The sequence below is a fragment of the Lepidochelys kempii genome, chromosome 4 (genome assembly GCF_965140285.1).
Source record: "Lepidochelys kempii isolate rLepKem1 chromosome 4, rLepKem1.hap1, whole genome shotgun sequence".
Classification (NCBI taxonomy): domain Eukaryota; kingdom Metazoa; phylum Chordata; order Testudines; family Cheloniidae; genus Lepidochelys; species Lepidochelys kempii.
Window position 1 is genome coordinate 58,492,665 of NC_136383.1, and position 21,738 is coordinate 58,514,402.

General features: G+C 40.2%; 1 protein-coding gene across 2 annotated transcripts in view; it reads left to right on the top strand.

Moving 5' to 3' along the window:
- Positions 1-13,805, top strand: part of FHDC1 (FH2 domain containing 1) — a 50,984-nt gene extending 37,179 nt beyond the window's left edge. For both annotated transcript variants that reach the window (XM_073341375.2, XM_073341376.2), the window contains exons 10-12: positions 1,917-2,034; positions 5,586-5,750; positions 9,710-13,805. In XM_073341375.2, the coding sequence (XP_073197476.1) occupies positions 1,917-2,034; positions 5,586-5,750; positions 9,710-11,776 (2,350 nt within the window). In that variant the 3' untranslated portion in view covers positions 11,777-13,805. The remainder of the gene's footprint in view (positions 1-1,916; positions 2,035-5,585; positions 5,751-9,709) is intronic.
- The last annotated feature ends 7,933 nt before the right edge of the window (positions 13,806-21,738 follow it).

The window sequence follows — 21,738 nt, forward strand, 5'->3', positions numbered from 1 at the left end:
AAGTTTTCAACCTGAGGCCTTGAATTGTATAATTCTACAGGTAACATTAATTCATACCTGGCTAAACTATATATGTACTTTTACGAGGCAGTGTATGATTTCGAGCATAGAACTGGAAGCTAGGAACCGCTGAGTTGTAATCCTGGCCATCATCTCTGTCTTCAACTTTGGGCTTAACTTCTTTCCACATCTGTAAAATAGAGAGAGTTCATATCTCATGGATATACTGAGTCTTAATTTAATGTCTGTAAAGTACTTTGAGATCCCCTGAGGGAAGGTACTGCGAATCTGTTCATAATAGACCTGACTGGAAATTTCTGATGGAAACCTGCCTGGCTTCCTTCTGTCTTGCCGTTGACTCCTCGGCAACCTGTCTGGCAGACTGCTGAGGAGCCCAGGCTTCCCAGGGAGTAAGCAGACAACTTCCATTTTGGCTCACCCAAAATAGATTTTTTTTTCCCCCCTGTCTTTTCCCTCCTGTGAAATATTTAGAATTTTTGACCTCCTTATCCCATTTGGGTGAAAGTTTCCCCCCTCCCCAATACAAAATTTTTCATGGGAGGGAAAAGACTGTTTTTTGGACAGGTCCAATTTGCAACATAACATTTGTCATTTAATCTGACTAAAACCAATGGTGAGACAAAAATGAAACAAACCAAAACACATTATAACCATTGGACATGAATAAGATCAAAAACTCGCTAGTACAAGCTGCTGATAAACCCCCAAAATCTTCAAAAGCACACATTTGTTGTAGTGCCCTCTGTTAATTTAGTTCTCTTGCATTTTCTTACTGCTCTCTTTTATAGGCCTGCAGAATGCAACCCGTGTCACCTACAGACTTTTTGCTATGCTAAAGGTTCTGCAATGCACTGGGATGCAGATCTCTGAAGCATCTGTGATCTTCGCTGAAGCAGGGAGTGTATTAGTGGAGAAGAAGGATACTGAGGAAAAATAGCCTACCTCATACCCATAGATATGTAGACTCCCTGCTCTAGTGCTAATAATTATAGGTGCTGCTGCCATCATCACCAGCCCTGTGTACTCTGGGTAGCATTCATGGGGACTGCAGTTCACATACCTGTAAAAAAGCAGTGACAGCAATTAAAATCATGCTACTGGTGAAATGCACTCCAACCATAATAAGTGTATGCAGTCAGTAATGTTGGGCCATCTGGGAGACATTACTAATGCTTCAGTTCCTAAAGTGAGACTAAAATTCTGTGGTGGTATTGAACTCACTGTGCTGGGGTAATACCATCTCCCTGTGGGACTTACCCGGAAAGATCTATTGCTGAGGTGGTTGAGAGACTCAGTCGCTTGCTACTAATTTGCAAGTAGGGCTGCAAAAACTGTAGGAGCTGGGCCTTCAAACACAAAGGGGCTCAGATTCCATAAGAACAGGGCTATTTCTGTGAGTCTTAGGCCTGTTGCACTGCTCTGAATAGTGAGCAATGATGCCCCAGGAAGAATGCATGAAACCTGCAGAGGGGGAGATTCGTCTGTAACTTGCACTAGGCTGTGTACTGATCAGGAGTGTGTCTGTTTAGCAGCCACATCACATAAGTGGTGTGAAGGGGTGTGTTGCAACTATGCAGGTAATATGGTAGAAGGATGAAACATCATGGCTGCTGGCTGAAGGGAATTTGTGGCTCTTTGAGCTGCCTGCATTGCTGTGACTTCCTGAAGGAATATCCTGTAAGAAAGCTTAGGGAACCTTTCAACATTGCAAATAAGGAAAAATAAGCAGATTTTTCTGCTAACTCTTACCTTCTGCTCTGGGAAGGTTTACCAAGCAGGCAGGTCTTGTTTGATGTACAGGTGGTGTATTATGACAAATTTATGAAGCATGCAACACCTAACAATGGGCAACTCCTTTCTCTCAGTAAGTGCTCTCTGTATATGCTATTTTTTAGATTATCCATTGATAATATAGAAGCAGAACTTCATTCTCTATCTGCCAAGACAAGATCTCTTAAAGACAATATTCAGCAGGACCCAGGACTTTTTCACCAGATGGAAGGTTTTATCCAGGTTTGTAGAATATCCCTGGTAATGTGTTACTGTCACTTCAATGCAGCAGTGTTTCTCAGTTTACCATAATTTGCATGGATGTGTTAACAGGCAGTAGATTCACTTTAATATGTCTGTCTCATCATAAATCATCCCTTCAGAGCTGCTCACGCTGCACTACTGTGTTTGTCAAATATGAGTTTATAAAGGACTACGCTGTTTAGAGGAAAAAATATTGGATGTGTGTTGCCTTAAGGGCTAATCAGGCAAGCATGTTTAACTATCGTGAAATGGCTGATGAAGATCAGTGGTTAGAATATCAGATTATTTGCACTGTTCTACTGCTTTGTATTTAACACGCAGAAGCTAGATTCTTACCAACTTGTTATGCTGAAGCATGCCAGTTTTAGTTGAGATAACATTGAGCATTTCAAACTCTAGTTGTTGGGAGATTGAAGGGGTGTTTTTAGCAATTCGTATGTTTAACAGATTTGCTGTGGATTAACCCTTAACATATACTTCTAGTGTGAGCCCCACAATCGTTCTTGGGTGGTGGTTTTATTTGGTTTTCCCAGTAATTTTTTTGTATGTAAATAAACAGAGTACTTAACTTTTGAAACAATCTTGACACATGTCATGTAACACCTTTTAGCGGGTAATGATGAGTGGAAGAATCTATACTTGGGTTTCAATGAAGTGTAAGAGTGTGTCTGTCTTTTTTATATATATATTTTTTGTATAAATATTGCAAATAAGAATACAGTATTTACCAAGAAACTTGTTAAGGCAGTTGTGATTTAAATTTACAGAAGCTGTTAATGGATTAGCCATTGCACTTTGTCAGGAACTAAGGTTTGTCAGGAACTTCAGGGTTAAGAATGGAGTAGTTGCCCTCACTCTGAATTCTTAGCTTTTATCCACTGCATTAAGACTCCTTAATGTTGTGTTTTAACATGTTTTTTATTTTAATAGCTAGCTTTATGTACCATTAAAACCTTGCTTAGGACAAATGCCAAGTGGAATCTTTGAACCATTTTTCACTTTACAAATATATACTTTACATAATGCTTCCATTTTTGAAATTATGGGCAATAACTACACAGATAAGTCATCTTACATTATGTCATCCCTGTGAATAAGCTACTAATATATGTGGTAGAGCTAATTATCCATGCATGTCAGTTGTCCTGTTTATCTTAAATCCAGCTTTTGTTTGCTTTGGTGTGTGTGTGTGAAGACTGACAAGCAAAGATTTATTCCTACAGTAATTTTCCCCCACCCGAAAAAAAAAAAAAATCCCCACACCCTCTATATAAAGTCTTAGGCTCTTGATACAAACTGCTACTTTATACAGCAATTTTGTTTAGTAGGTTGTTTTTAATATTTCTGGCATTTTTTTCGTCTTTTTGTTATACTTTTAAGACTGTTGTTCTTTCATCATCTAAATTAAACTAATAAAAGAGCTGATGACATTATTTGTATCTATTTACATATATACAAATATATATGTAAATAGATACAAGAAAAAAGAGGGAGGGTAAGATAATCCAGTTAATATTTTTTAGATCAATATTGTGGTATCCTAAGCTTGTTCAAACACTAGTTTGCCTTTAGTGGTTGTTAGACTTAACTTTTATTTTGTCAATTCCTTGAAAAAATGGCTTGGATTTAAAATGTGTCTAAGTCCATTCCTGCTTTTCCTTAAATGCTTGGGTAAAACATTATATAGATTCTTATTTAGGTTCTTACACTGATGCCCATCACTGTGGTATCTGAGCAACTTCCTCATAGAATCATAGAATATCAGGGTTTGAAGGGACATCAGGAGGTCATCTAGTCCAACCCCCTGCTCAAGCAGGACCAATCCTCAGTTTTTGCCCCAGATCCCTAAATGGCCCCCTCGAGGATTGAACTCACAACCCTGGGTTTAGCAGGCCAATGCTCAAAGCACGGAGCTATCCTTCATGGAAGACCCTCAGACCTTGTGTATGTTTCAAAATGCTATAGTATTTAAATACAATCAAAATCTAGTCAGAAATTTGGGGTGGGGGGAGATTAAAATTCAGAGTTAAAGTTTGAAACCCGTTGTTTTGCTTTTCATAGAATCATAGAATATCAGGGTTGGAAGGGACCCCAGAAGGTCATCTAGTCTAACCCCCTGCTCGAAGCAGGACCAATTCCCAGTTAAATCATCCCAGCCAGGGCTTTGTCAAGCCTGACCTTAAAAACCTCTAAGGAAGGAGATTCTACCACCTCCCTAGGTAACGCATTCCAGTATTTCACCACCCTCTTAGTGAAAAAGTTTTTCCTAATATCCAATCTAAACCTCCCCCACTGCAACTTGAGACCATTACTCCTCGTTCTGTCATCTGCTACCATTGAGAACAGTCTAGAGCCATCCTCTTTGGAACCCCCTTTCAGGTAGTTGAAAGCAGCTATCAAATCCCCCCTCATTCTTCTCTTCTGCAGGCTAAACAATCCCAGCTCCCTCAGCCTCTCCTCATAACTCATGTGTTCCAGTCCCCTAATCATTTTTGTTGCCCTTCGCTGGACTCTCTCCAATTTATCCACATCCTTCTTGAAGTGTGGGGCCCAAAACTGGACACAGTACTCCAGATGAGGCCTCACCAATGTCGAATAGAGGGGAACGATCACGTCCCTCGATCTGCTCGCTATGCCCCTACTTATACATCCCAAAATGCCATTGGCCTTCTTGGCAACAAGGGCACACTGCTGACTCATATCCAGCTTCTCGTCCACTGTCACCCCTAGGTCCTTTTCCGCAGAACTGCTGCCTAGCCATTCGGTCCCTAGTCTGTAGCTGTGCATTGGGTTCTTCCGTCCTAAGTGCAGGACCCTGCACTTATCCTTATTGAACCTCATCAGATTTCTTTTGGCCCAATCCTCCAATTTGTCTAGGTCCTTCTGTATCCTATCCCTCCCCTCCAGCGTATCTACCACTCCTCCCAGTTTAGTATCATCCACAAATTTGCTGAGAGTGCAATCCACACCATCCTCCAGATCATTTATGAAGATATTGAACAAAACCGGCCCCAGGACCGACCCCTGGGGCACTCCACTTGACACCGGCTGCCAACTAGACATGGAGCCATTGATCACTACCCGTTGAGCCCGACAATCTAGCCAGCTTTCTACCCACCTTATAGTGCATTGATCCAGCCCATACTTCCTTAACTTGCTGACAAGAATACTGTGGGAGACAGTGTCAAAAGCTTTGCTAAAGTCTAGAAACAATACATCCACTGCTTTCCCTTCATCCACAGAACTAGTAATCTCATCATAAAAGGCGATTAGATTAATCCTTCATCTAGTGATACATCTTGCTCGTTGGAATTACTGTTTTGTTTTATCTTTTTTCTTTTTCTTTCTCACTTCACTGAAATGGCAACAAGTCTGCTTTTACACTGTAAGATGTTACTCTCAAAGTCCTGATTTATTGGACTCTGTGATAGCTGGTAGATGGGAATATAGATTTCATCAGCACCTACTATATCTATCAGGTGTATAAGTTCTTAATATGTCTAGCTTACAATGTATATGTTTTACTGCAGTTTGCTGTAAAAGAACTAAAAGAGCTAGAATACTGGAAACGAGAATTACAGGAGCAAGGAAATACACTTATTGACTTTTTCTGTGAAGACAAAGAAACCATGAAACTGGATGAGTGCTTTCAGATATTCAGGGACTTCTGTATAAAGTTCAACAAGGCTGTTAAGGTAAGGAGAATGAAAACACATTCTCTTTCAGTTAAAATAAATCTTTTATTCTTATGTGATCTAAGACTGCTAACATCCCCATAATATTTGACATATTTGTTTGAATTAATGTCATGTGGCAAATTGCCCATTTCTAGGGCTTTTGTTGCTCTAAGCAAACTGGAAAATAGCTAGCTCTCCCAGGCTTGTAGCCAATCCAATAATTAAGTCAAACGTTTTGCTGCCCCAAATATTTTGTTACCAACCAATTAGAGTATTTAGAGGCATGTCGGGCCAGTCATCTAAGTGTCATTGTAAGATAGCTTCCTCCCTCACCCTCTTTACAAGTCTGTAAAAATTCCCTGTCTCTGACTTGCATTCTTTCTCCCTCCAGAGGAAGGCATTAAGTGGTGTTTTTGGTACCATGAAGACTCTTTGTGGCCTTGTTGGGGGGAGATATGGAAAAGCAGACTAACAGAAAGCAGCCTCTGTAGCCTTTGCTCCACTTTTGTCATTGGCAGCTTTGCTTTTTTCCAGGGACAGCTTTGTGTACATAAATATGTTCTTTGTCTCATTTAATCCAATGCATCATGCCTATTTTCCCCTACAGTGCTGTATAATGGTATAAACAGGCAACTTCCAATTAAGTAACTGTTTGACATTGGCATATTAAAAATCCACTAGAAAGTACTGTTGGATGGGACATGAAGATCTGAACGATACTCCTGGCTTATAAATACACATAAATAAAACAGATATACAATACCCAAGTTCATAACAAATAATTTAACCATCTGGAGTAGTCCCATTGCCTTCAGTGTGACTACTCACCTGCTTAAGTAGTCTGAATTGGGATTATATTGAACAAAACTAATTCAAAATGTATAATATCTCAGACCAATCCTTATTCTGTTTAGCCTGTACAGGGTACTTCAATATTAAAGGAATATCATCAACCTGAATTGCATTTCTGGCAACAACAAAAGCAAAAAAAAAGTTCTGCGTTCTGTTATAAGTGACCCTTAAGATAATTACATTGGAATAAACTAGATAAAAATTTTTTGTTTGTTTGTTTACTTTGTGCATTTGACAGCAATTTGTAAAGTCTGACTTTTCCCCTTCTTCTGTTCTTCTAACTCGTATATTCTGTCATTCTGTGTTGACAGCACAGTAGATAATTTTTTTAGTCGTGTGAATATTGCTAGGCTCTGATGGATTAATAATGTAATAAAAATTCTGCCCTCCAGAAATGTGAACCCACCCTTTTGGCAAAGGCAAGCCACCCTTTGCATTTGGGATAGAGCTAGAGATTAGATGTCTTCTTTTGCAGTGACATCCATTGCAAATAATCCAGACTTTATCCCCAATCGTGAACAGAGAGCTTTCAAGATTGGGAAAGTCATAGAATAAACACAACTAGCCAGTTGTATACTAAAGAGATTTCTCTCTAGGGTTTTTTTTTTGTTTTGTTTTTTTAAATTAAATAAATGAAATCCAACTTTAACTGGCACAGTCTCCTCTGGTATCAGCACCTTCAATCTAGCATTGTTTTCCAATTTTCTAGAAAGCTGTTTTATATAGAAAGTTAACTTTATAAAAGTGGTGACTTCTGGATGGATAGCAAATTTAAAAAGTAATTTATTACTTGCTGACAAGTTCTCACAAAATATCCAAATCCTTTTGACATTTTATCATATATAGTAGGGTTGACAAATTACACCAGGGAAATAAACTTCAGTTTGGAAGAGAGGGTCTGCAATCTCTGTGTGTAGCATGATAAAAGAATATTTTGTTTAAAAATACTGTTTTGTAGTACTCTACACCAGCCTGGTTAGTGTGTGCATGTGTGCACTTATAATACAAAACCATGAGTTTGGATAAATGAAAGAGCTGATTTTATGCATATAAAGGACATGTGCAATTATTCATGTATTGGGATGCATTTTGTAACCAAACATTACAAATTGTTTGATGTTTATCAACCACTGGTGATACTCCAGGCTTTTTCCCATGGAAAAGGTCACACTCAAAGAAATGAATAATTAATTTCATATTTGCTAGTAGACACTAGACTAATGGTAGCCTCTCGTGCTGGATAAGAAACAGCCCAAAAACAGAGGAATGGTTCCAAAAAATATAAGAGGTTATAGTTGTGGGGAAAAAATGCAGCATGTAGACACACAGCAAAATAGACTGAGGACAGAAGATATTCATTTGATACTCAGAGTGCACTGGATCAGAAGAAGAATTGCATTTGGAAGTTTTTTGCATATTAATATGTTTTGAAAATGTCTGAGTTTGTCATGTTTGTAGATATAGCATAAGAAAATCCCCAAAAGTATATCTTGGTTGGGGTAAGAAAGTTCAATGTGTAACCTTACCAAATAGAAAAATGGAGAGAAATATCATGCAATGAAACATTTAAAACAAAGTGTATGGTAACAATTTGTAAAGTTCCTTAAAAAGATGTATATTTTTTTAAAGGGAAATAATTAGTAAAACCATAGACCGTTGAAGGATGACTCCACTATTAGGTATATTATATGCAATTATTTTTAACCAATTCATATTTAGAAAGTGATTATTTAAAGTTGATCCGTCTTCATTGAGATCCGCCTAAGGGCAGGATTTAGTACATTCCATTGTCATGGAATAAACCCTTTGCCCCAGAATTTTGTTCCAACATCCAAGCGTTCCCTTTTTTTAAAAAGAGAGTTCGATTTTGAAGAACGTTGTTGTAGGTCTTTCCGAGGCTATCTGATCTTCTTGAGTCTGAAAAATAGCTCAGAGAGTTATGAACTGCTCCACCCATTGAAGACTACGTCCACACTAATTTTTTTCGTTTTTTCTGAAAAAATTTCATGCCATTGCAGTTGCTACCATGGGTGCAGTTCCTCTTGTGGTAGCAACAGAAGAAGCACTAGAGTAGACAAACCTCCATATGAACGCTGGTGTGTGTGGTTTGTTTTTGTCTTTAAATGTTGCTGCATAGCCCTCCTCTGATTAGGTTTTAGCAACATAGTGGGAAATGATGGCTGTCATCAGTACCTTGTCTATACTAGCATTTGCTCCATTGTGCAGTTGCAGTGGTATTAGGAATAGGTGCACATGTTTCAAAAAAATAAATATATATATATATATAGTGCAGATAAGGCTTTAATCGTTTAAATATGAAATCTAACGGTGACCATTTAGATGCTGGTCTTTAACTATTTCACTGCCAGTGATTTTAGCAGAAAAACATTGAGCCTGCCCCAAACAACCCTCTGCTGTTGTTGCAGATTTATATATCGACAATATATTAATATACTCAATATTGAGTGTGGGGACAACGTAACACTGAATTTATTATCAAAATAAAGAACAGAAGTTAAATGTGCTGATTCGAGTATCACTTGCATGTATAACTCATTGAAGTCTCTGCCACAGAATTCCCTGCCTCCTGCACTAGACTGCCACAGAATCTGGGGCTATGCCACTGTGGAGTTCATAGGAACTTAGCTATAGAATGCCACCTGTCGAGGAACAATTGCAACTGGAGTGTTTGAGTACAAGCTCTCTGATACGTCAAGTCCAGAAAGATGGAATGAATCCAGGGGGCCATATGGATCTTTGTAGCATCAAACTAGATTGTTTTAATGGCTGAGATTAATTGTATGTTTGTTTGCATATGCAGTGAAAATTGCTGACTTAAAACTTACTAAAAATGGACTTAAAAACTAGCATTTCATATTCTTGGTCTCTGCAGGGGTCTGATAGTGTTTTTCAGTGCTTCCTATGCTGGCCGGTCTAATGAGCTGTATTAGTTAGGCAGGAAACTGTTCTCCATATGGTACAATAGTTGCCATGGTGATTTGAGTGGGGATCTGACCACTGTAGGAAAAAATGAAGGGATGGGTGGCCTCATTTAGCTTGTTTTGAAATAAGGGATGCTTCACTCTGAAATGTGTATTTATTCCTCTCTCTCCTTCCTTTGACAGGAAAATAGGGAACGAGAGAGCCAAGAAGTTCACCAACTGCAGAGATTAAGGGAGCTGGAGGAAAAGCGCCGATCCTGGGCCGCTGGAGAGCTCGGGAGCTTTGGGAGAAGTAGCAGTGAAAATGATGTTCAGACATTGGCTAAAAAAGGACTGGAGGATTTTCTACCTTTCTTGCAGCAGAGACCTCAAAGTCCTTTGAATAGAAACCCCAGCTCTAGGCGCTCCCGACTGTCCTTAGGGATTACTGCAGATAGAGAGCTTCTGACTTTCCTGGAAATCTCCAAGGATGAAGATCCAAACAAATTCAACAGCCTTCCTCGTGCAAACACACGACAAGCAAGACCCAGCATAGACTTGACTGAATCCAAAGAGGCTAGAGATCTCAGTTTAAATAACTTGAATTTACACGAAGCATTTGAAGCCAAAATGGATAGCGCAGATCTGTCTCAGTTGCCTTCAGCTCAGCCCAGTCACTTACAAGAGATGGAGGTGGGCTCTACCAGTACTAACCTCTGTTACTCACAAAAGAATACTGACAACAAGCAGCACCCGTCCAGTGTGCCTGGTGTGGAAGCAACAGCTATAAATGCTTGGGCCCTTGCTGTTGAGGAACCTGAAGTTGTTAAAGGGCTACATAAGTCTGATATTCAAGGAACAAAACCTATGGCAGACATGCCTCTAATAAACTTAGAAGACGGTGGTGTGGCAGACTTAGAGACTCTAGATGACTTGAGCGTGCACTCCCTCAGCACTGCGGATGATGATGATGCAATGTCCTCTTACAAAAGTTCCAGAGAGGCCGAAGATTGTCAAGCCAAGGTGGCAAGCTGCAAGAATGAAGTTTCAGAGCGTACCAGTAGTGGCCTCACATCTATGGATTCAAGTGTTTCTGGCAGTAAAGAACATGGGCCAACGTTCTATATATCTACTACTGATTGTTCTCTGACTTTCGACTGTTCAGAAGGAAATGATTTAAAATTAGTGGGCAATGAAATGAAAGATCAAGATGGCAGAGCTTACTCTTGTGCAAATGATGCTCGAGATGGGAGTAGTACAGTCACATCAAATCTGAATTCATCCTCTGCAAAGGAAATTTCTCTTCATACTTCCTCAAATGACAAAGAGGACTCCAGCAGCAAGCACAACTTTCCTAAGGAAAAGCCTGTAAAATGTAGAGAATCCTTAGGACCAAAGAGAAACTCTCTAAAAGATAGATCTCTAAACTCCTCAAAATCCAGTGGCACTCGCCCTACCCAGACAGCTACTGCCAGACCAATAAGAACTTTGAATACATCTGAAAGTGTGAGTATGAGGAAAGTGGTGCCCATTTCCAGGTCAAACAAAGCACCAAGCAGTCTGAAAAAGCCAGAAGCCAAACCAGCACTTCGAGAGGCCAGTACAACTGAAACACAACTGTCGCGACGCAACTCTATCCGAGGCACAACAGAAACCCTTTCAAGAACTCCTTACAGGCATAGCTTATCAGTAGAGGAGCCAAAATTACAGCGAGGGACTGCAACTTCCAGCAGTGCCCATTTTGAGAGGGATCAAGTTCAACGCAAGGGCTCTCTTAAAGTGCCAGGTTCTAAATCTGTCAGAAGTATTCCCAGATCAAAACCAGATGAAAGTAAGATTTGTCGCTCCACTGTAAAACCTCAGGCCCTTTCAGATGCTAACAAAAGCACGACAGCCAGTGCTCCCAAGACACCGTCCTCTATACCAAACTTTGCAAGGAACACAGTGGCCTCCTCCTCAAGGAGTGCCAAGGTGGATCTACCTAACTCTTCAAAAACTCCAAGAATCACAAGATCAGTGTCTCAGAGGCTACCTAGAATGAGGCCAGCAGCAACCTCTGATGACCTCATCCCCAAGGAGAATCCTGGAAACTCCCTAAAACGAGCAAGTAGTGCTCGAGTTGTCAAAAGGAATACCGACCATAGTGATATTCTCAGTGTTAAAGTGGAACCTACAGCAAAGGAACAAGGGATGATGGAAAAGTCGTCCCTTAAATTGAAAGATGCAAACCGGACCACAATAGGGAAGATATTTAAACCATTATTAAAATAAGGGTTTGGGGTTTTGACATCTTGGAATATGAACACATGTTTAAACACTGGATTTCTTGTGAAATATCCAAAACAGTAATATCACTGTTTAATAACATCTCCTGATATCTAATGAACAGTACACCATCCGAGGACAGCAACTGCTTTTGTTCTGGTCTTCGTCCTGTAAGCATGAATTTGAATGTATTTAATGTTACTGTGGTGGAGTACAAGTGCCACAAATCTTTTGTGCATTTGTGGTATAGTACATTGCTAAAAAAACAAACTTGAAGGAATTTAAAACTACCAATTGAAATGCTTTTGTGACATGAAAAGAAAAAAAAGGGGGGGTGGGGGTTATGGCCAGTTTTTTTTTTTTTTTTTTTTTAAGGCTTAAGCAGTTACACTAGTTGGTTCCTTTATTCAAAGTTGAAACGACGCCTTTGGAATGGTGCAGAAAATGAACTTTGGTGAAGATGCTTTCTGTCACTCTTGATTCCTTGGATTCAGGGAGTCATCTGTGCCTGTTGCAAAGTCCATTGCTGGCAATTGGACACACTGGGAACTGCTGGCCTGAAAATGGTGAAACAGGACATTCACTGTTTGTGGCTGTCTTAACCTCATTGAAGAATTTATGGCATGCCTTATTGTGTATATGTGTCTGTCTGTGTAGGAAGGAAGGAAAACTCTGCTGGGCAGAAAGTTTATTCTCCATGAGTGTGGCAGAATTGTCTTGCACGTACAAGTAGACTATAGTAAAAAATGACTGGTGCTGGATGTAGTAGTGCAACTGGAGGTCACGCCTATTGGAAATACCACCAGTAGCTGTTAGGGATAATAATTACTCATGTTCTGACTCGTTTCAGTCAGATGCAAACTTGCCAGCTTTTGGTAATACAAAAGTGCCATATTTATAATACATATCAAAGGTGATGCATTCAACATTTGAAGGCTGCAACCTGGTGCCGAGCACTTTCTTACCATTCCTTATTTCCACTGGTTTATCTACTATCAAATTACTTGAATGTTGCTATGGCTCCGAAACAGCCATTTCCCTGCCGCCTCCTCCTCCTTTCTTTGTCAACAGGAGCATTTAGCAGGAGAAACACAGCTTACGCATGGACAATGTTTTGTAAATTAAGCTTCTTTGGCTGCTTCAAATGTGGTTTTGAATGTTTAAAGTGGCTAAAGGATGAATTAAAGACATGTTTTAAACTAGTGTTTCATAAGCTTTTTTAAAAAAATACCTTTTTTTCTGCAGAAACAAATTTTAACACCATGTCAGATTAAGATACAGAGAATGAGGGAAAACTTGTTTTAACATGCTCTGTGCCTTCCCAAGAGAAATGTATGTAGGTGTGGGGAAACTGACGGTCTCTAAATATGTTGTTTAAAGAGCTGCCTTTTTATTCACTTACGAATGAAACCTCATTTTTAAAAAAATCATAAAATGAAATCTATTTGGAAAGTTGTCTCTCTGCCTACTGATACATCACTCCCACCCCACCCAACCCCCCTCCTTTCCATTAGGAGTGTATACTTCATTCAGAATTAACTACCTGCCCACGCACTTCCATGGGCTAGCAACTAACCAACTGGGTACAGCTAGCTATATGATTTTAATAAAGCAAGTGGCCCTTAACCAAGCAGATCCCACTGTGGACAGCATACCAAAACACTATCAGCTGTTCCGTGGGACCTCTTGTGAGAGTCTCTCAAAGTGAGAATTTTTATAATTAATTCACAGGCAAGGACCTCAGTGAATATTGCTTTAAATCTCATAAGCTTTCGGATCTTCCCTCCCTTGTGGGTTAAATATGAAAGCGTGTCCCTTAGCTCTGTGTGTCCTTGTGTACACATTTGTGAGAGCAGGTGACTTTTTTTTTTTAAACTCTTTTATTGGTAGTAAGCTTGAAACAATGTAATTTAAATATGTTTGGAAAATGTAAATAAATATATATAAATGTCTGTAAAAACAAACAATGTATTTAATGGACCATTTATACATTTCTGAGTAACTTGGTAGTTTAATAAAGTTCCCACTTACCAGAGATGTGCTTTTATATTTTTCTATTTTGATTTTGCTACTATAGTTCTCAACCTGACAGTGTCCCAAAAGGAAGGACTTTAACACATAAATTCAGGAAGTTTTAAATGTTGGATTAATTTTTTAAAAGATATTTTATATATCTTCAGTTTCATGATCAAGCATTTCTAATGCAGGCCTTTTTGCTCTCAACATGGGGTTACCAGCAAATTTGTGGAGCAGATTTGGGTCTAAAATGAAGGATTAATTGCTAGTATGTGCAGCATGTTCTGCACACATTTTGGGTTTTGGCCAAGTTAAATATTCATGGAACTAACAAGTCTGGATCTGCTGCTATCTTCATACCTTTTGGCATAGCACACTTTATTGGGAAATCCTAGCTTATAACTCCCAGCGGTTTAGAAATGAGAGTGTGGTGGCTGTTTTACTATAACACTTAAACACTTAAATAAATAAACATCTTTTATTTTCTCCATTGCCTTATAAAATAGCAATTGGTATAAGCTGAAATACAGCGCCAGACCATGTCAAGTGGACATCAGTTCTCCTCAAAGAAAACCCTTTTCCCCTGTGCTGTGGAGAATGCTTTCTGTGTTGGCATTGCTGCTCTCTTCAGACTTGTTCAGCTCCAAAGATTTTGCTTGTTTGGTCAATGCTTTGTCCTTTATAAGTGACAAGGGCCTGCAGCCTGACTGTGCTGACAGATGTGAGCTTTGTGGAAAGGCTCCTTTACCATTTAAACATGACTTAAGTTTTAATTTTTTTAACTTCATTTTAACAGGGTTTGTAAGTGCTAGTTCATTACTTTAACTATCAGATCTGCTGTCAGAATTGAGTGACAGATGTAAATGCCCTCTAGGTTTAATTTTCCATGACATCAGCTAACCCAACCCCTTCCCCTATAAACAAGTTTGCATATGAACGGCCTTATAGGGTATGTCTACACAGCAAAAAAAGCACCCGTGACTGGCCCATGCCAACCGTGGGTTTTCTTTGCTGCATAGATGTACCCATAGTTAACTTGATTGCAGTCAGTTCTGAGTTGACTAAAGAATGAGACAATTCCACTTCTTCCAGCTTTGCCAAATGTCAAACACTTTTGTCTCTGGTAATAGATGAATCTGATACCTCTCCCCAGTTATGGTGTTGCTGGGTCATGGGTGGAGGGACAAGTGAGGGTGAAGTGAGGAAGCTCGGGGCACACATGGCGATCTCTAGAGCTAGGTGGCAAGTAGAACATGCTGGGGCATACTTACAGGTATCTAATATTTACACTTCGTGGGAATTACATACCTAGCTATTCAGAATCAGGGATTCACTGCATCACTCATTACAATGGCTTATGAATTTCTCAGGGAAGAAAGAAAAAGTTTTCATCATGTCTCCCATAACATCCAGGTGCAAGACCATGCTGTTTGAAACAATCTATTGACCTCTTTCTAATCTTGTAAGGCTCTTCTTATCTGGCTAACTACTATATGTTATGGTGTAGCTATGGTTAAACAGAGCTTCTTTCCTTCAACTATATTCTCGCCAAAATGTCCAGTTTTCTAACTGCTTAACATTTATAAACTTAACATACACTGTTTACATCTTGGGAACACTTCCCTACATAACCACTATCCAAAACAATGGAATTCATCCACTGTGTCACTAGTTAAATGGCCAGCAACTTGTTCCCTCTTTATTAACAGATAGCTAATCTATATCTACCTAGCTCTGGTGGTTGAATGACACGTTCTGGGAATATTCTTTACAGTTAGTAATGGCTTCTGGACAAATAACCTTGTAACTGGAAAAAAGACACTAAAGTGCAGTACCTGTAAATAGTTTTTCACTGTAAGTCTGCATGTTTGTCTTCCATGAGTATGATTAAGACAAACCCACTGAGGACTATAATTAAGAGACTAGCTTACCACCTGTGTGTCAAGTCAGTTATTTGCATTGGAACAAGGCTATTTGCTGGCATATGGCCATCACTGGCAGTGTACCTGGAATTTGTGCTTTTCTGGGTTTTGCTTCCTAGAGCCAATGACATATCAGAATGAATACAAACTTTCAGGTGTCAACTTACTCCTTTCTTAAAATCTGCTAACCTCCAACTGCTGCTATCCTTTCTTATTGCACTGAACCAACTTGGAGTGAAAAGGTCATCATGAGCGTACTGATTTTGTTGGGAGGGGACGGGAGTGGGGCTTTGTAGATGATGAGTCAATGCTTAGCAAGGGTGGCCTTGATAGGGAAGGATCAGAAAGTTGCATAAGTGTTTGGGGTTTCCCCCCCCTCCAAAAGAGACGCTCCCAATCCAAAGTAAAGACTGTGGGAAAATTCCCTTTGAATGATGATGTATTGGAGATACAGCAGTGACTATATCTCTCCTGCTTTGGGTGTTGGCTACAAAGGCGCAATAGCCATCTCTGTCCTATTTTATTTTTGTCTATTTTTTAAAAAAAACTTTAATGCTTTTACGTGGGCAAAGTGAAAGAAAAAATACATAAATTCTAAACGCTTTTATCAAGGAGACTGACCATTTAAAATAGTTGGTAACTGCAAACCGATCCTCTGCTGGAAATGGGCAAATATTTTCATTGGTTGTGGATTCAGTAGCAAAGTAGCTAAGACATAAAAGCAGAATCTCTTCTCAGCCTCAAAATGGGACTAAATGACAATCATTTTATTTTGAAATATAAATCCTAGCCATTGAAGAAGGGCCATGTTCATGTGTGCATCAAAGAAAGTTGGCCACACATGTTTGTGCCATTTCTATTTCTTGGTTTACTATGAGAGTTGCCTTCCTGACAGCCTTCTGTCCTAGGGCCATTAGAAAAAAGAAAGCTGCCTTCTGTGTAGTAGAGAGCAATAAACAATAGCTAACCAATATCAAAACCGGAACGTGAGTAGTCTGTATTAGTATTGCTTTATCTAGCTCTTCATTTAAGCAAAACTGTCATGTGATGCTTATCTGTTCTGCATGTGTAAAGGAAGCCAGCGGATTAATCATAACACGTGTGCACTTCTAAGAGCTTATTCAGAGAAGTAATATTCTGTATTTTCATGTGCTATCACATGTTCTGGCAACTGAGGCTGCTTATGTTCTTAAGTATATCTGGAAATGGCAGTAATGCGTTATTAGCTTTTAATAGCTAATAAGTTGTGTATGGAAATAGATTTGTCAGGTGTATTAGGCAAAGGTGGAAGTGATAAATTAAGACACAATTTGAGACAAGTTTTCAAGCTCATGTGGACCCTTTCCTCTGTGTCATTAACATCTTTAAATTACTGTTGGAAGTACTACTTCTGGAAAATACTTACACAGATCAGTCACGGTGAAAGGGCTAGAGTCCTTTGTGCGTGAATAAACTGAAGCATTGTAGCAAACAGCTGACTAGTAGTGATGCATATTGCTGTTTAAGTTTTACTACTAAAAAAAGACAAGTCACTAACTTCAGTGTTTGTGTTTCTGTTATTCTTCATGAGGCATCTGAAGGTGTTACAGATGTAGTCATCATTAAAATCTATAACCACCTTTTTAGAATGAAAAGCTGGTACAAACGTGCTCTTCTTTCCATCCCTCAAACAACTGTGTTTGCCTCCCTGCATCTCATTGCTGTTTCCTCCCACTCCCATTTCCTTTTATATTTTCCATCCATCCCTATTATATTTTCCATCCTTCCCTAACAATCTCACTGTTTATCTTTCATTTTGTTTCTCTACTTCTGTCTGCAAGCTCTGTTTTGCCATTTTTTGTTCTCAAGCTTTTTCTTAGTTCTCTGCTCCTCTCACTTCTTTCTCCTTCCAATCCTCTCCCCTTTCCCCAAGTCCTTCTCTTGTGGGTGTGTGAAAATTGAGTTATTCTCTGCCAGCCTTTGGTAAGGGAGGCAGAGGTGCTGGAACAATTTGTATAGTGGGGGTGCTGAGAGCCATTAAACCAAGCTATAAACCCTGTATATAGTGGAAACCACCAGCATCCATAGGTCCAGCACCTACGAAGGGAGGAAGATAGGACAAGAAACACAGGAATATGGTCTTAAGGATCCTGCTTCTATCTCAGTAGCGTCCACCTTTCATTCTTACTGAACAGCGAGGATGCAGCTGTTACCAAGTGGAGGGGCAGCAAGGAATAATGCAAGACGCTGGAGCACACTCTTCTAAAAATGGAACAATTGATGTCTATGTGGAATGGAGTGGGGACGGGGCATTATTTTCTTGGCTTTCTGGGTCAATAGATAAAGGAGTGGTAATGAAAGAATGCCAGGCAATTGGATTTAAATATCCTCTCTGCCCAAAGACTCCTAAACCACCCATAATCTTCAGTGCCAGCTTGGTGACATGAGCAAATACCAGAGATTTGAATTGCCAGTTTGTAACTGTTGAGATAAATGCATGGGTAATTTTTGACTAATGTGCAGTTTTTCCAGTTTGTGTTAAATCACTAATTTTTACTAATGGTAAGAATTTCCCCCTCCCCACTTATGGAGGAAGATTTCTGCAAAGCATTATTCCAACCTGCAAAAACCAAAGACGGCTCATCAATATAGACTTGATGAATTACTACATGATGCAGAGCACTCTGAATTTGTGCATAGTATATTTATGTGGTATATAAATGTGTACAGCTACAAGGGAAGTTGGTGCTTATAAGAAAGTGTTACCAAAATAGAGATGGTATTTTTGGGAATAGCCTAGTGGTTAGGGCACTCACCTGGCATATAGGAGATTCTGGCTGAAGTCTCGGTTCTGCCTGATTTGAAGCTGGCCCTTGAACATGGGTTTCCCACATCCCAGGCTTATTGGGTTCTTGGCCTGCCTGCCCACTACCTCTCTTTTCACAAACATTTTCAAAAGGTCTTGGTTTTATTCTTCATGGGAATGGAAACAAATGGCAAAACCTCAACATTTTTGGTGAAACCAATTTCTTGTTTTCCAGCCAGCCCTATTGTTAAGACAGGGAAATGTGGTCTAGATGGAATTGTTATAAAATGGGGGCACAATTGGTCGAAAAACCATACTTGGAATAGTTATCAATGGTTCGTGTTAAACTAGAAGGGCTTATATAGGGGTGTCCTGCAGAGGTTTGTCCTGGCCTTCTTTAACTAGAAGGATAGTAAAGTATTGGAAGAGGTTTCCAAGAGAGGTTGTGGAATCCCTGCTGTTGGAGGTTTTTAAAAACAAATTAGACATACACCTGTCAGGGATGGTCTAGGTATACTTCATCCTTTCTCGGTACTGGAGGCTGGACTAGAAGACATCTTGAGGTCCTTCCAGCCCTACATTTCTATTATTCTATGTTAATTAACACGTTATCATCCTAGTCTAGACAAGGCCTAGGTGGGAAGCTGTTCCAAGCACATGAGGAAGCTTAACAGGAAGCATGAAGTCAGGAGTCAGCATAAGAGATAAAGGGAATAGCCAGGAGAGAATCATAGACTATTAGGGTTGGAAGAGACCTCAGGAAGTTATCTAGTCAACCCCCTGCTCAAAGCAGGACCAATCCCCAACTAAATCATCCCAGCCAAGGCTTTGTCAAGCCATGCCTTAAAAACCTCTAAGGATGGAGATTCCATCACATCCCTCGGTAATCCATTCCAGTGCTGCTTCACCTTCTAGTGAATTAGTTTTTCCTAATATCCAACCTAGACCTCCCCTACTGCAACTTGAGACCATTGCCTCTTGTTTTGTCATCTGCCACCACTGAGAACAGCCTAGCTCCATTCTCTTTGGCAGAGTAGTTGAAGGCTGCTATCAAATCCCTCCTCACTCTTCTCTTCTGCAAACTAAATAACCACAGTTCCCTCAGCCTCTCCTCATAAGTCATGTGCCCCAGCCCTCTAATAGTTTTTGTTGTCCTCCATGAACTCTCCCCAATTTGTCCACATCTCTTGTGTAGTAGGGGGACCAAAACTGGATGCAATACTCCATGTGTGGCCTCACCAGTGTCGAATAGAGGGGAATAATCACTTCCCTCTATCTGCTGGCAATGCTCCTATTAATACAGCCCAATATGCCATTGGCCTTTTTGGCACATTGCTGACTCATATCCAACTTCTCATCCACTGTAATCCCCAGGTCCTTTTTGGCAGAACTGCTGCTTAGCCAGTCGGTCCCCAGCCTGTAGCGGTGCATGGGATTCTTCCATCCTAAGTGCGGGACTCTGCACTTGTCCTTGTTGAACCTCATCAGATTTCTTTTGGTCCAATCCTCCAATTTGTCTAGGTCACTCTGGAACCTATCCCTACCCTCCAGCATATCTACCTCTCCTCCCCACCCCCAGCTTAGTGTCATCTGCAAACTTGCTGAGGATGCAATCTACCCCATTGTCCAGATCATTTATAAAGATGTTGAACAAAACCGTCTCCAGGTCTGACCCCTGGGGCACTCCGCTTGATACTGGCTGCCAACTAGACATAGAAGTATTGATCACTACCTGTTGAGCCTGACAATCTAGCCAGCTTTCTATCCACCTTATAGTCCATTCATCCAATCCATACTTTTTTAACTTGCTGGCTGTGGGAGACCGTTATCAAAAGCTTTGCTAAAGTCAAGATATATCACATCCACTGCTTTCCACAAATCCACAGAGCCAATTATCTCATCATAGACTGCAATCAGGTTGGTCAGGCATGACTTGCCCTGGGTAAATCCAAGTTGACTGTTCCTGATCACCTTCCTCTCCTCCAAATGCTTCAAAATGATTTCCTCGAGGACCTGCTCCATGATTTTTCCACGGACTGAGGTGAGGCTGGTCTGTAGTTCCCCTGTTAACCGGGGTTCTTTCAACCCAAAGCTCTTGGTAACTTTTACTTTGTTCGAGGTGGCGTCAGGAAATAAATCAAGGGAGACACGGCCATCCGACCAATAGATGGCTGGCACAAACAGGGCATCACGAGTGCTAAACTTTACTTAGTCTCAAGCACTTACACACATCTGCAACAGGTTAATAAAAAACCCTCAACCCTCGATAATTACCGAAGCTGAGTGCAGCTCTCGAGTGGCACAGCAGCAACCTTCCGGTGGCCAAATCTTCTGTCTGCCAGTGGGGACCACAAGATGTGTCCAGAGGGAAAGTCCCTGAAGAAACCCTCCAGAAGAGTCTGTCAAGGTTCCTTCCCCACTCTGAACTCTAGGGTACAGATGTGGGAACCTGCATGAAAGACCCCCTAAGCTTATTCTTACCAGCTTAGGTTAAAAACTTCCTCAAGGTACAAATTTTGCCTTGCCCTTGAAACCTATGCTGCCACCACAAAGTGTGTTAAACAAAGAACCGGGAAAGAGCCCACTTGGAGACGTCTTCCCCCCAAGCCCTACACCCTCTTTCCTGGGAAGGCTTGATAAAAATCCTCACCAATTTGCATAGGCGAACACAGACCCAAACCCTTGGATCTTAAGAACAATGAAAAAGCAATTAGGATCTTAAAAGAAGAATTTTAATTAAATAAAGAGTAGAAGAATCACCTCTGTAAAATCAGGATGGTAAAAACCTTACAGGGTAATCAGATTCAAAACATAGAGAATCCCTCTAGGCAAAACCTTAAGTTACAAAAAGACACAAAAACAGGAATATATATCCCATTCAGCACAGCTTTATTTACCAGCCATTTAAACAAAAGAAAATCTAACGCATTTCTAGCTAGATTGCTTACTAACTTTTTACAGGAGTTCTGAAGAGCACTCCTGACCTGGTCCCGGCAAAAGCATCACACAGACAGACAGACCCTTTGTTTTCCTCCCCCTCCAGCTTTGAAAGTAACTTGTCTCCTCATTGGTCATTTTGGTCAGGTGCCAGCGAGGTTATCCTAGCTTCTTAACCCTTTACAGGTGAAAGGGTTTTGCCTCTGGCCAGGAGGGATTTTATAGTTTAGTATACAGAAAGATGGTTATCCTTCCCTTTATATTTATGACAGAGTCCAACTAACTCAAACTTTTCCCCCTAATTTATA